Source organism: Trachypithecus francoisi, unplaced genomic scaffold, assembly GCF_009764315.1.
Source record: "Trachypithecus francoisi isolate TF-2019V2 unplaced genomic scaffold, Tfra_2.0 Lachesis_group1, whole genome shotgun sequence".
Taxonomy (NCBI): domain Eukaryota; kingdom Metazoa; phylum Chordata; class Mammalia; order Primates; family Cercopithecidae; genus Trachypithecus; species Trachypithecus francoisi.
This window is the reverse complement of record NW_022681454.1, coordinates 104,484,502-104,497,775: the sequence shown is the minus strand read 5'-3', so window position 1 is coordinate 104,497,775 and position 13,274 is coordinate 104,484,502. Positions and strand designations below refer to the sequence as shown.

At 43.3% G+C, this 13,274-nt stretch overlaps 1 protein-coding gene across 1 annotated transcript in view; it reads right to left on the bottom strand.

The window, feature by feature from the left end:
* HADH (hydroxyacyl-CoA dehydrogenase) overlaps positions 1-13,274 on the bottom strand; it is a 45,674-nt gene that overhangs the window by 6,254 nt on the left and 26,146 nt on the right. The window contains exons 4-6 of the mRNA XM_033214951.1: positions 9,222-9,348; positions 5,486-5,575; positions 1,149-1,221 (exon numbers count right to left, since the gene is read on the bottom strand). Coding sequence (XP_033070842.1) covers positions 1,149-1,221; positions 5,486-5,575; positions 9,222-9,348 — 290 coding nt within the window. The remainder of the gene's footprint in view (positions 1-1,148; positions 1,222-5,485; positions 5,576-9,221; positions 9,349-13,274) is intronic.

The following is a 13,274-nucleotide window of genomic DNA, read 5'->3' as shown; positions in this document are numbered from 1 at the left end:
GACCACAGACAAGAAGAGGGCTTTCAACTTACCATCTGATACTTGGTGTACTGGAGAATGTATCAAAGGGACAGTGAAGAAAACACCATCAAGAGGTGGATCTCTCACATGCTACATTCTAAAATATTACGTTAAAAAAAAAAAAAAAAGACATACAACTGCCTTTCAAGGTAGGGCAAAATGCTCCGTACTTTCTTTGAGGTGTAATTAGGCATATTTGTTGATAGATAAACACAGAAGTGTTGGTTTGATCTTGGAGCAAAAGTGAGGCAATTGCATCCATAAACCACGAAGAAAAGTTTTAATATTTAAAGCAGATTTTGAGGACGCAAATGTGCTTTCATCTCTCTGGAAGAGCTGGTGTAAATGTTTTGTTTCAAAAATGACACTCTCAGGAGTGAGCATTTATGAATGAAGTAATTGAAAACAATTACACTTGCTTTTTATCCAGTCCTATTAAGGCTTGTTTGCCTTTGAAGCAGATATGATAGCTACCTTTCCAGAAACCAGGGAGGGTAAGCAAGCAGGAGGATGCAGATCAGTTCAGAAGCCTGGACCCTGTCCCAGGCCTGATATTTCTACAGCAGAGAAAAGCACTCTTTGTCAATCAAGTATTGAGGAAAACTGTTTAAACCATTCTTAAGGTTACAAAAAGTACATCATGACATCATTCAGTAAGGACAGACACAAGACTACTAAAAACTGTCCTTACCACATATCGGCCCTGTCACATATTTCTCATCACCTGTCAGTCACAAGTTTTAGAACCTTAAGGAACTTTCAAGATTTCCTAGCCTAGTGATTTTTACATTATGATAATTTTTAAAAGCAGTAAACCTTTTAATCAAAAGCAGAGATCCAGGATATCAATCTGGGCCGGCCGTGCAATTGCTCTGGCTGGGACTGTAGTTGGGGTGGTGGGAGTTCCAGAACCCTTTCTCAGAGGCCTCACAGGGAAGCCAGGAGGCCCTGGGAAAACAGTGAAAAAGGTACCAGGGCCCACGGTGCAGCTGAGCTCACACAGCTAGAAAACAGACACTGCTTCCTCCATTGTGCATGGCCCGACCCCTGCTAGAGATACTGAGAATTCCAGACAGTGGCACCAGGAGCTGAGGCCTACAGCTCCTGGCCTGGGTCAGGAAGGATACCTCGTTCATACAGCCTGATTGCTTCCATGAGGTATGGAACCAGGAGGCGGTTCACAATAAACCCAGGAGTGTCCTGTTTTGGGAGAGAGAAAAACAAAAAACGAGTAAACTTTCATTAAATGATATCTTTTGTGAAGTCACCAAATTGCCCCTTCTTACCCTGGATCATGTTTGCCCCCATTTATCAAGCTGTACATTTTCAAAATTTGCAGCATGGCCTTATATCTATCTCATATGACAATTTATCCAACAATCATAGTACTTAAAAAAATTCAAACCCAGATGCCCCACTGCACAGATCCTGACATAAAGGCAGATCAAGGCACATGGGTGACCTGGAAGAGCATGGCTTTGGGACAGGCAGATTTGGGTTCAATCTTGAATGCTCTCTTGGTCCTTCTGTTATTCTGAATCTCAGTTTCATCATCTTTGAATTGGGGGTGACAGTTTGTCTCAAAGTTGTGAAGATAAATCAGAAAACACATAAAATGCTGTACACACAGCCCTACACTCATCTCTTTACTCCTCTCCTCTTTCCTCCCACTTCCCTTTCAAGAATCGACACAACGGCACACTCCACCTTGAACAGTCCTCAAAGGAGGGCTGCTTTCCAGGCTCCTGGGAGCCAGTCCTAGGCTACTCAGCATCTTCTCAGGTTCCAGCGCACAGTGCAGTGGAGCTGACTTGGCAGCAGGGGCTCTGACAAAGGAGCACAGCCCCTACAGAGAGCTGGCCTTTCACGGCACATCCCCTAAGACCTCTACATCCTGGGGTGGCCCCTGTGCCATACACGCCTTTCATCCGTTTCCCTTCTCAGTAACTAACATTAATTATCTCTCCGGAGGACAGGTGTGGGATCTGGATTTTATCTACTGATCTCTTCTGGGGATTTGTAGAGAAAAACAGGTGATTTTTTGTTGAAGCTGATTCCCACTAGGCAAATGGTGCCTCCTCTTTGGTCAAAAGGCTGTGATCCTCCTGAGGGCAGAACTCCTCGCCCTGGCCCAAACTCTGCATTCCATTTCTAGCACACACTAGGTACTTCCTTAATATCTGAATTACAGATGACCAGGCACTCCTCACAGAGCTAACCTGACTGCATGCTGGGAAACTGGACAGTAATACAAAGGATGTAAACCTCCTGTAACCCTGAGCAAACTGAAACCAAGTCCTAATCCCATCTACTGCCACATGAGCACAAAGATGCACAAACAAGTTTTATCAGCTTAATTAAGATTATGAAACAATACATATTTTATAATTGAGGCAAAAATACTCTTTTCACCTTCAAAAGGTTCACTATAGAAACTCAAGATAGGGTACCTGAGAACATGAAGCACACCATATGTAAGGTCACAAGTCAGAAAGCAGCCTGAGAAAAACATTTGCTCCAATTAGAATAGTTAATATCTTCTACAGAAAAAGCTCATGGAGCTCAATAAGGAAAAAGTGCCAAGACTCATTAAATATTTAAACTCACTGGCTAGACGCAGTGGCTCACGCCTGTAATCCCAGCACTTTCGGAGGCCAAGGTGGGAGGATCACGAGGTCAGGAGTTCAAGACCAGCCTGGCCAACATGGTGAAACCCCGTCTCTACTAAAAATACAAAAATTAGCTGGGTGTGGTGGCACGCACCTGTAGTCCCAGCTACTCGGAAAGCTGAGGCAGCAGAATCACTTGAACCCGGGAAGTGGAGGTTGCAGTGAGCTGAGATTATGCCACTGAACTCCAACCTGGGCGACAGTGTGAGAGTCCATCTCAAAAAAACAAAAAACAAAAAACTCACTAGTAATAAAAAAGAAATATGCATTCCCGCCAATAAGATTATCAAAGGTTTTTTCCCCCATGGTAATAATATTTGATGCTATTGAGAATGCAGAGAGACAGATACTCTCAGTATACTGGTGGAATGTGAAGAGATATAGTCTTTTTTTTTTTTTTTGAGGGGGGCAGGGTCTTGCTCTGTTGCCCAGGCTAGAGTGCAGTGGTGTGACCTCAGCTCACTGCAGCCTCCACCTCCTGGGCTCAAGTGACCCTCCTACCTCAGTCTCCCAAGTAGCTGGGACCACAGGTGCATACCACCATGCCCAGCTATTTTTTTGTAGAGAGGGGTTTTGCCATGTTGCCCAGGCTGGTCTCAAACTCCTGGGCTCAAGTGATCCACCTGCCTTGGCCTCCCAAAGTGCTGGGATTATAGGCGTGAGGCACCATCCCTGGCAGAAGACATAGTCTTTAAATAAAGTAATTTTATTTTATGTAATCAAATTCATATTTTTCAGATTCTTATTTATTAAACACATTTTATTTACTATACTTACTATGTGCCAGGTACTGTTCTAAATACTTTAAAAAATTAATTTATTCATTCCTCATAATAACCCTGTGAGACAGGTACTATAACTATCCCTATGTGAGGCATGAGGACACTGAGGCACAGCGAGGTTAAGTAGCTTGCCTAAGGTTACACAGCTAATAAGTGCCGGCACCAGGATTTGAACCCAGTCAGGCTAGTTCATACCCTTAACCTTTATACCACACTGCCCTCATGAAGTCTCACTAGGAAGGCACATTCCAGGCATATTAATGTCCCTCTTCTATGTCAGGTATTGGTAAAGTACAACACTGTAGGCCAAATCCAACCCACAGTCTGTTTTTGTAAGTCAAGTTTTACTGGAGCACAGCCACACTCATACTGCATATACTGTCTATGGCTATTTTCACGCTACAACAATAGAATTAAGTACTTGCAACAGAGACTGTATGGCTGAAAATATTCACTATCTGGTCCTTTACAGAAGTTTGCTGACCCCTGTCCTATGTGGTTGCCATATGTTGTCCAGATGCCTCATCAAGGGCTTCAATAACTGACCCAGAGAGACCCTCTGAAAGCCCTTAGAATACCACACAGAAAGAGTTCTGGAATGACCTAACGAGAACAACTTAATAAGAACAAAGAGTTACCATCTCTGCAGCTGCTGTGGCCACTCTGATGGAAGACTGAATCATTACTTTGTAAATTAATGATTATGCTGCTGAAGATAATCATTAGCTTTTTCCCTATACTTCTGTTTCCATATCTTTTTGTCTTGCACAGATGTTCTTTTCAATACTATTACTACTTTCTTCCACTAACAAAGCATAACTGGGTAAGAAAGTACAATCATAACATCCAATTATTAATATGATTTTAGAAATCTAGATAACTTAAGACTACGGAACTAAACAAACAAAAATTGGGCGTTAAAACATGAGACTCCCTAACAACACTTTACCCATGGACAGGGAAGAGCAGAACACACAAGCCTGCTTTCTTCGGCTGCTGGAGTCTACCTCAACAGATGGCTTCTTCAGATGATTCATGAACAACATGATTTTTCATGAGTTAGTACAGTACTGTGAGTTCAAACTTGAGAATATTTTAGAAAGCAAACGTTTGCTATGAGAACTATAATGATATAAAGGATTATGGTTTAAAAAAAAAGTAGATGACTTATATGTAAATCTTTGTAATGATGTAGCATTTTGTGACAAAACTACTCCTTAATAAAAACTGCCAAGTCATGCATAAGTATAGTCCCTGAGTTTTGGGGGAACTAAAGAAGAACTAAAGCAAATGGAGAAATTTAAGGTAATCAAAATAATTACCTTCAAGTAGGTTATCATTTCAGCAACTGGGATTATTTTATATACAATAACTGGGTAGCTTAAGAAAGGCGGAAAAAAAGATGGAAGTCAAGCAGGCTTTTCACTAAACCATGCTGCTTCTTGAAAAACAAAACAACAAACAACAAAAACATAATGCAACTTTCCTGTGAGAAACAGGTTCCTTACTGCTACTTTGGCAGGTTGGTCGCTTACTGTCTTACCATTTATTTCACCATCTGTAGTATTTTTTGCAAAAGTAAAGCCCTCATTTTCTGTCAGGGATGTATGTGTTTACCAGGCTGTACTTGACACACAGGGTTTGGACTCCCAGCGGCCCAGTGGAAGTTAAAGCTGACAGGGCAACCAAAACCATTTATGAAAATGCAGCCATTCATTAGGAGACAAAAGCCAGGACCTAGAGAGCAGTACTGTGTCTTCTACTCAGCTGGAGTCCTCAGCTCCATTCAGGTCTCAGACTATCCACCTGATGGCCTTAGGCATGGCTTAGGAGTCCAGTTTCCCTGTCTGCAAACTAGAACAGGAGGCGTGGACTGCTCTTTACAGCACGTGGACAAGCTTGCAGTATACAATGCTCCCTCTCACATAATTCTATGAGAAGAATTCTACCAGGAATAAGTCAGGGTCCAAGAAGAAAAGAACCACCTCCTTCCTAAGCTACTCATACTCTTACCTTGCAAGAAACAGGATGCTTTCCCAGGGCTTTGCTAAAGTCTACCAAAGATTCAAATGTCTTCTGGCTGGTCATTGGTGTTTTAATGACCTGGAAATGCAAAGCAGAGAATTATGACCAGAGTTAGCAAGCAACTTCAGTAGAATGGTTCAAGGAATGATTGATCAAAAGGTTCCATATAAGCAACAAAAATAGTTTGAGTTTCAGCACAGAAGTAGGAATCTCAAGCCAGAAACAATGTATTTCCCAAAATGACTATTTTAAGACAACAGAGGCCGGGTGTGTTGGCTTATGCCTGTAATCCCAGCACTTTGGGAGGCTGAAGTGGGCAGATAACGAAGTCAAGAGATCAAGACCATCCTGGCCAACATGATGAAACACCGTCTCTACTAAAAATACAAAAATTAGTAGGGCATGGTGGCATGTGCCTGGTAGTCCCAGCTACTTGGGAGGCTGAGGCAGGAGAACAGCTTGAACTCGGGAGATGGAGGTTGCAGTGAGCCGAGATCATGCCACTGCACTCCAGCCTGGGTGACAGAGCAAGACACTGTCTCAAAAAAAAAAAAAAGACAAAAAAAAGACAATAGAGTACTGTAGAATGTACAAAATCAAGGCTTAAAATACAAGTGTGTGTGCATGTACGTGTGTGTATAGGACAGTTTTACTGGCTTTGCTGTTGAGACAAGCCTGGGTTCAGTTGCGCCACTTACTGGCTGTGTGACCCTGAGTATGTTTCTTGCAACTGAAATGACACTGAAATCTCTCTGTTCACCTCAAGGAGAATGAAATTAGATTGGGAGTAAAGCACAAAGCCTAAGCACAAATGCTCAATAAATGCTGACTTCTGTTATCTAATTATTTGAAGTCTGGAAGTATATGATGGTTACCCTTAAAGTCCTCTGCACAGGACCTGACCTTCTATTATAGATGATGAGGAGCCCCAGGAAAGTGGAGTAATTTGCCAAAGTGACAGGTCTCCTGGACTCCTACCTGAGTATTCCTCCCATGACTCCACCCTCTGCCACACAGATGCTCTAGAGGCCAGCGGCCCCTTGGCTTTAGAACATATTCATCCTGCTGGGGAAGGCTTTTATTACAGCAAGCGGGGCCTGCTACCTGCTCCAGCAGCCCTCCTGACCTCTGTGAGGTGCAGGCAAGGGCACAAGGGCTGCCCTACTGGCTTCTGTAGGGGCAGCATCAAGCACAATGCCTCATACAGTCAGCCCTCAGTAAGCATTTACAGAACGCATGTGTCGGGAATTAGATTTTGGTAAATGGAAAGAACCAGAAGAAGTTTATATAAACTTCATCTGGTATATATATATATATACACGCACACATGTAAAATGTAAAGGCCAGTAAAGAACTTCAGAGTCGAAGAGTCTACTTTGACCCTTTGGGGCATGTCTTCACTGTGCAAGAGGGCCGTCTGACTTGGTGAACTAATGAGCTAGTGTCTGTGCAGGGATGAAAGGTGCTATATAAATGAAGAAGAGTTCTCACTCCTGTTTCATGTGATCACAGCCTGGGCTATGGTGTCATGTTGTGACATCAAGAGAAGTGAATGGATGGAAACAGAAAAAGACACAGTGAAGATGGAGATGAGGAGGACGAGAAAGACCAGAAGCTACCCTGTGGGTACCACAAATCAAACAGAATCCCAGAGCTGTTTGAAAGGAGGTCTAAAAAGTCTGCATCAAAACCACAGACTGAGCTGGGACAAACGTTGCTGACTATGGAGTTTTCGAAATAAGTTTTTGGTTTAAAGGAGTTAACAATTGTGAAGGTTTGTTGTTTTTTTTTAAACAGGAGAGACGCATGTTTAGTCACTCATTCATTCAACAAACAGTAATTTGCACAGATATGCTGCTCATAGTTACAACAGAGTCTGAAAAAAAATACATACATATACATTTAAATGAGCCCAGTCCTAAGTAAAAGAGCCACTCAGCTTATTATACAAGTCATTTTGGTGTACACCACCAGCAACACAAGGAAGAGTTAAACAATAAAAGCTGAATAGAGAAGAATACTTTTACAAAATACTTTCTAGAAAATGGCAGCATTTGCTAAACACCAGCTATTAACAGCCAACCCACTACACTTCCAAAGACAAAAGCATACATTACCAGATAAATGCAGTTGAAAACATTAAAGTAAATCTACAGAATGTGTCTATCTCTAAAACACTTATATATACAATATAATAACTAAAAAAATTAGTCCCTAAGTATTGAAATGTTGGAAATGCATGCCACTTCTGTGCTCTTATCTGCATGAGGATAAATGCTATTTCTTCTGTTCCCCAAACCTCTCCTCTCATTCTTCAACTTCCTCAAAAAATCAGACTTGGGGGATAGGAGAAAATAGGAAGAAGCTGAGAATGTTAGCAAGAGAGAAAAGTCCTATTGCAAGATGGTCGAAGTTGTCACTTGAGAGAAAACTAAAAAAATGGCCATTGTTATGATTTATTAAAAATGCTTATGCTTAGTGGCAGGGGAATGAGGAGGATAAAGGAAGGAAAAGGAGTTGGAAAAGGCAATAAGGAAGAAAACAGATGATACACAATCCCAGAGAGGCCACAGCCAGTCTCTGGAGGTTTACCTGGCCCTACATCACCCGCATGGCAGCATAAGCATCCCCCACACTTCGCACGGCAATAACTCCTCAACCTCAGAACAAATGCTACTTCAATAGTGGCTGCTTCTCAGACCCTGTAATTATGGCCCTGTAAAAGGCAAGATGCCCCATTTCAGGTGCAAATTGCCTACTGTGACTCCAACTCCAACATATTGGAGTCTCCAAGCATTCCAAATAGGATGCTGGGGAAACCCTCCCTGCCTCCCACCTCCACCTTCCAGGTTTGTGGTCAGGAGGCTCAAGGCTATCAGAAGCTGGTTTTATATTTTTACTTGTAGGGTTTTTTTATTTGATATAGGATCTTGCTCCATCGTCCAGGCTGGATGGAGTGCAGTGGTGCAATCACAGCTCACTGCAGCCTCAACCTCCCGGCTCAATCAATTCTCCCACTTCAGCCTTCCAAGTACCTGAGACTACATGCGTGCACCAAAACACCTGGCTGATTTTTTATTTTTTGTAGAGATGGGGTCTTGCCATGCTGCTGAGGCTGTTCTTGAACCCCTGGGTCTCAAGCAATCCACTTACTTCCACGTCCAAAAGTTCTGGGATTACAGGCATGAGCCACCGCACCCAGTGGGAGCTGGTTTTAATAGCTCTGATCACAACACACAGGAGATGTACCTCATCTGGGGACAATGCTAAGGCACCGTTACATGGGGTCAGAATTAACCCCAGAACTGTGGACAAGCTAGTAGAATGGATCTAATGAGAACTGCATTTACAGCATGGGCAAGCTGACCTCGACGAGATAATATGAACACGTGTAGCTGCCCTCTCCGTGGTCCCATCAAGCCTGTGATTTCTAGTGCTGCCTTCCCATTCTGATGCCTCTCAGCACTGCCCATCAGCTCTGGCACAAATAAGTAAATGACATTCCACAAAGTTAACAGCACTTCTAGACATCACTAAGCAAAACACAGGGCTTCGAAGAAATAAAGCATACGGGCCTTCCTAGATATGAGGCTCACGGACAACCTTCTACCTTCAGGTTAAAACCCATCCTAGGCAACTGGTGGCAGGGCTGGTGTAACACAGAAAAGCAGGACTGAGAGAGCTGGCAGAGTGGGCAGACACACACAAGCTGATACCCACTGACCTCCACAAGTTTCATCAGGGGCACTGGGTTGAAGAAATGGAGGCCAGCGAATCGGTCTTGTCTGGTGGTGGCATTGGCTATGCTTGTAATTTGCAAGGAGGAAGTGTTGCTGGCAAAGATTGTATGTCTGTGAAGAGAAAATATGGTGGAATATCAGAGTGAATCTCATCTTTCGAAATAGCATGACTCTTGGGTGCAATGCGCGAGGTGACTAGTTACTGCTCCATCTGTTGTCCTGACCCATTGGAGGAATCAGGTAAAAGATACATCTTCATATAACAGGCTGAAATCAAGTGATGCTTCAGTTTTTAAATTTTGAAATTTGAAGGTAAATAAAATTGGAATTTCCTGTTCCAAAAGGATATTTAACTTTCACCAATCCTTCCTTGATTTTCCGGAACAAAATTTCCCCTACCTACTTGTATTAGTTAACTTCCAAGGTATGTGAGATAACAGGAGGTGGCTAATTAATCAAGCTACTTAACCAATCCCAGTCACAAATGAAACTCTCCGTGATCAAAGAATAATGAAAGAAAGAGACCTAAAAGCAACAAAATTCTAAATGAACGCATAAATCCTCAATCAGAAACATCTGATAATAAACATGAATTAAGATATTTTCTTTCAAGTGAAAAGCTTTATTTTTCCATTGGATGGAAATAAAAATTAAAACAAGAAAACCAACATGGTTCAAAAAAATTTTAAGGTTACACAGGTAGATCTGGGGAAAAGATATAGACATATGCATATATAAAACATTAACTTGTTAATTTAAAAAAATCCATACTGACTTAAACAAAATTTAGTTTTTTAAGGTCACAGTCAAGTGGGGTGCCAAAGGCATGAGAGGAAAAGCTTTCAACAGGCAAACTTCCAGGCTTTCCTGCAGCGCCACCTTGTGGATAAAAACATACAAACCGGTCTGGTGCTGATTCCAACCAAGATGGCCTGTGACAGGGCAGGAAAGGCAAGGATTCCTTACTGACCAGACTTGGGGGTTCCTGCTTACCTAAAAGGCAATACTATAATCTGCTTAAGTCAGGTGGGAGGAGAGGAGGAAGAGAAGGGAGAAGAAACCAGTGATTTGGAAAGGAGGGAAGAGAGGTAAAAGGTGAGGCCAGTGTGGGTAGGCAGTGGAGAGACTTCTCTTTCCAGGTAGGCGCACATCTGCCTTCTCCAACAGCTTCCAAAGTAGGCCATTTAAAGGCCAGGTTTTCCTTTTTAAAAAAAAAAAATGACATTTTTTAAGGTCTTAACATTTCAGTTTTCAAAGTTTCTTGCTTTGGTCATTGGGGAAAAAAATAAAAACTATTCCCCATTACAGAAGGTAATGAAATAAAGATCCTCTTCCAATAACAATGTGTGTGGCCAACACAAGCACTGTTCAACCACACAACCTGCACCACGAGCACCTGGAACCACAACAGCAGAGCAGAGACAGCCTGGGCCCAAGGCTGAGCCAGCTGTGGCTCCATTCTCCCCTTAAGAAAAGAAAGGGTTATTTTAAAGATTAGTATTACAATCGTAATACCCCTTTTCATAGAACGTTTGAAGGGCCATTCACCTGCAAAAACGGGAAACTCGGGCACATTTGGTAAAACAAAGTGACATCAGAGCCCAGTTCCAGGTCTCACCAGTCCAAGGCACTCCGGCACATTTTATCAGAAGGAGGAAATGATCAGCAGACCTCTGTTTCTGCCTCTCCCAACAGGGTCAGGCTGACTCTGTTCCTAAAGGTCTCACACTGTTTTCTCTCAAGACACTGTGTTTACATATTAAACACAGGACTGTCTTTTCGTCCACAAAAAAAGTGTACTCTGGGCTGGACACGGTGGCTCACACTCGTAATTCCAGCACTTTGGGAGGCTGAGGTGGGTGGATCACTTGAAGTCACGAGTTCAAGATGAGCCTGGCCAACATGGCAAAACCCCATCTCTACTAAAAATACAAAAACTAGCTGGGCATAGTAGTGCATGCCTGTAATCCCAGCTACTAGGGAGACTGAGGCAGGAGAATCGCTTGAACCCGGGGGCAGAGGTTTCAGTGAGCTGAGATGACGTCACTCCACTCCAGCCTGGGTGACAGAGAGAGATTCCATTTCCAAAAAATAATAATAATAAAAAATAAAGTACTCTTATATTTTCCTGGACATACCTGTCTTGAACCATCTTTTGTTTTTCCCATTCTGACACTCAGGTACCAAAAAAACTACTTTTCTCTTAAATGTTCTAAAAGAAAATCGACAACACAAGCACAATGATGACTAGCAATGCCCCCAGACCCTAGCATCAAGAAGACAGGAGGGGTGGTGGAGACGGCAAAGGATCCAAGAGTCTGTATTTTGCCTAAACGGTAAAGTCAGGACTTCGCTCAGGCTGCCTGTGGGCCTGATCATACTTTTCTTTTCTTTTTTTTTTTTTTTTTTTGAGACGGAGTCTCGCTCTGTTGCCCAGGCTGGAGTGCAGTGGCCGGATCTCAGCTCACTGCAAGCTCCGCCTCCCGGGTTTACGCCATTCTCCTGCCTCAGCCTCCCGAGTAGCTGGGACTATAGGCGCCCGCCACCTTGCCCAGCTAGTTTTTTGTATTTTTTTTAGTAGAGAGGGGGTTTCACCGTGTTAGCCAGGATGGTCTCGATCTCCTGACCTCGTGATCCGCCCATCTCGGCCTCCCAAAGTGCTGGGATTACAGGCTTGAGCCACCGTGCCCGGCATACTTTTCATTAGTGTGTCTTAGGCTGCTGCTAGAGAAGTCATGTTGCTCTCCAGGATGCAACTGTTTCATCAGGGCTTCCGACGGGAAATGTATCACTTGACTATATTTTCTTCTCCCATTATACGATGGAACTGTAAAACCTGCCAGTAAAGTACCTCTCAATACAGCTGTTTAAAAAACGTAGCAAGCATTCAGTAATGGTGGTGATCTAAAACAAAAACAAACAGTGCCAAGAAAGGTGGAGAAGGTCAGAAGCAAAGCCACATCTTCGGTGTGACTATGGGTCATGTCTTCCTTTCACGTCATATCTGTTTTGCATCAATTCAGGTGAAAGAGCCTAGTGTAGTGCCTGATACACACAGGCACTCAGGAAATGTGAGCTAAATTAAAGGAATTTCCTAAACAACTCTGTACAACAGGTACCAGTGCTGCTGCTCCTATTTTACCCATGGGGGAAGCTAGTGTTGGAGAGTTAGAGTCAGAAAGGTCTAGGAAATTATTTACCCCAAACCCTTCAACTCACATTACAGATGATGAAACTGAGGACCTTTCCAAGGTCGGAGGTGGTGGGGGGTCGGCACCAGGCCCAGGCCTCCTGACTTTCCCCAGTGATCCTTCTGTAGCAGACATGGACAACGGAGGGCAGTCAGGCCTTTCACTGTCACCAAGAGTGACCGATCTTTTCAATAAAGATCAAACTGCTTGACAAAACTCCCTTTTTTGGGGTGGGTGTTTATTATTCTAAAGGGCTCCCTGCTGGCCTGGGAGCCAGCCCTGGTACCCACAAGTTCTTCTGTTTTTGTCAGATGTCTCTGCAGCCTCTAGATGCCTGTGTGAAATGCACAAGGACACTGACTGGCAGTGATGTATAGATGACAGAAAGGCAAGTCTCTTTGTCAGGGGCAGGGCCTCTCTGGCCACGAGGCCACCTATCTCTGAAGGTTGACAATCTGGCGAGCCGGTATGCAAGTGTCTCTCTTTAGCCACTGCCCACTGGAAGTGCCCTGAGAATTGTTTTTGTCATATCATCTTATTCTGCCATTCAATTCCAACCAAGAAGCATGAAGTATAGTCAAGCAAGTCACTAGAAGAGCACTGATCAGTGGGTCAGGTGTCACACACTCGAAGGCTCTGGATCCCGAGGTACATTCTGCCAAGAAGAATTCCACCCAGGAAGCCAGGCAGCTAAGAAGTCAATGCTCCTTTAATGCTCCCAAGAGTACTTCGATGGAACCCAGATAAAGCTCAAAACAGGAAAGTCCTCTCTGCCTACAGGCAATCCCTTCAATTACACCATTCTGTTTGCTCCATCCAAAAAAGGAGGAAACACAGAACTGCTCT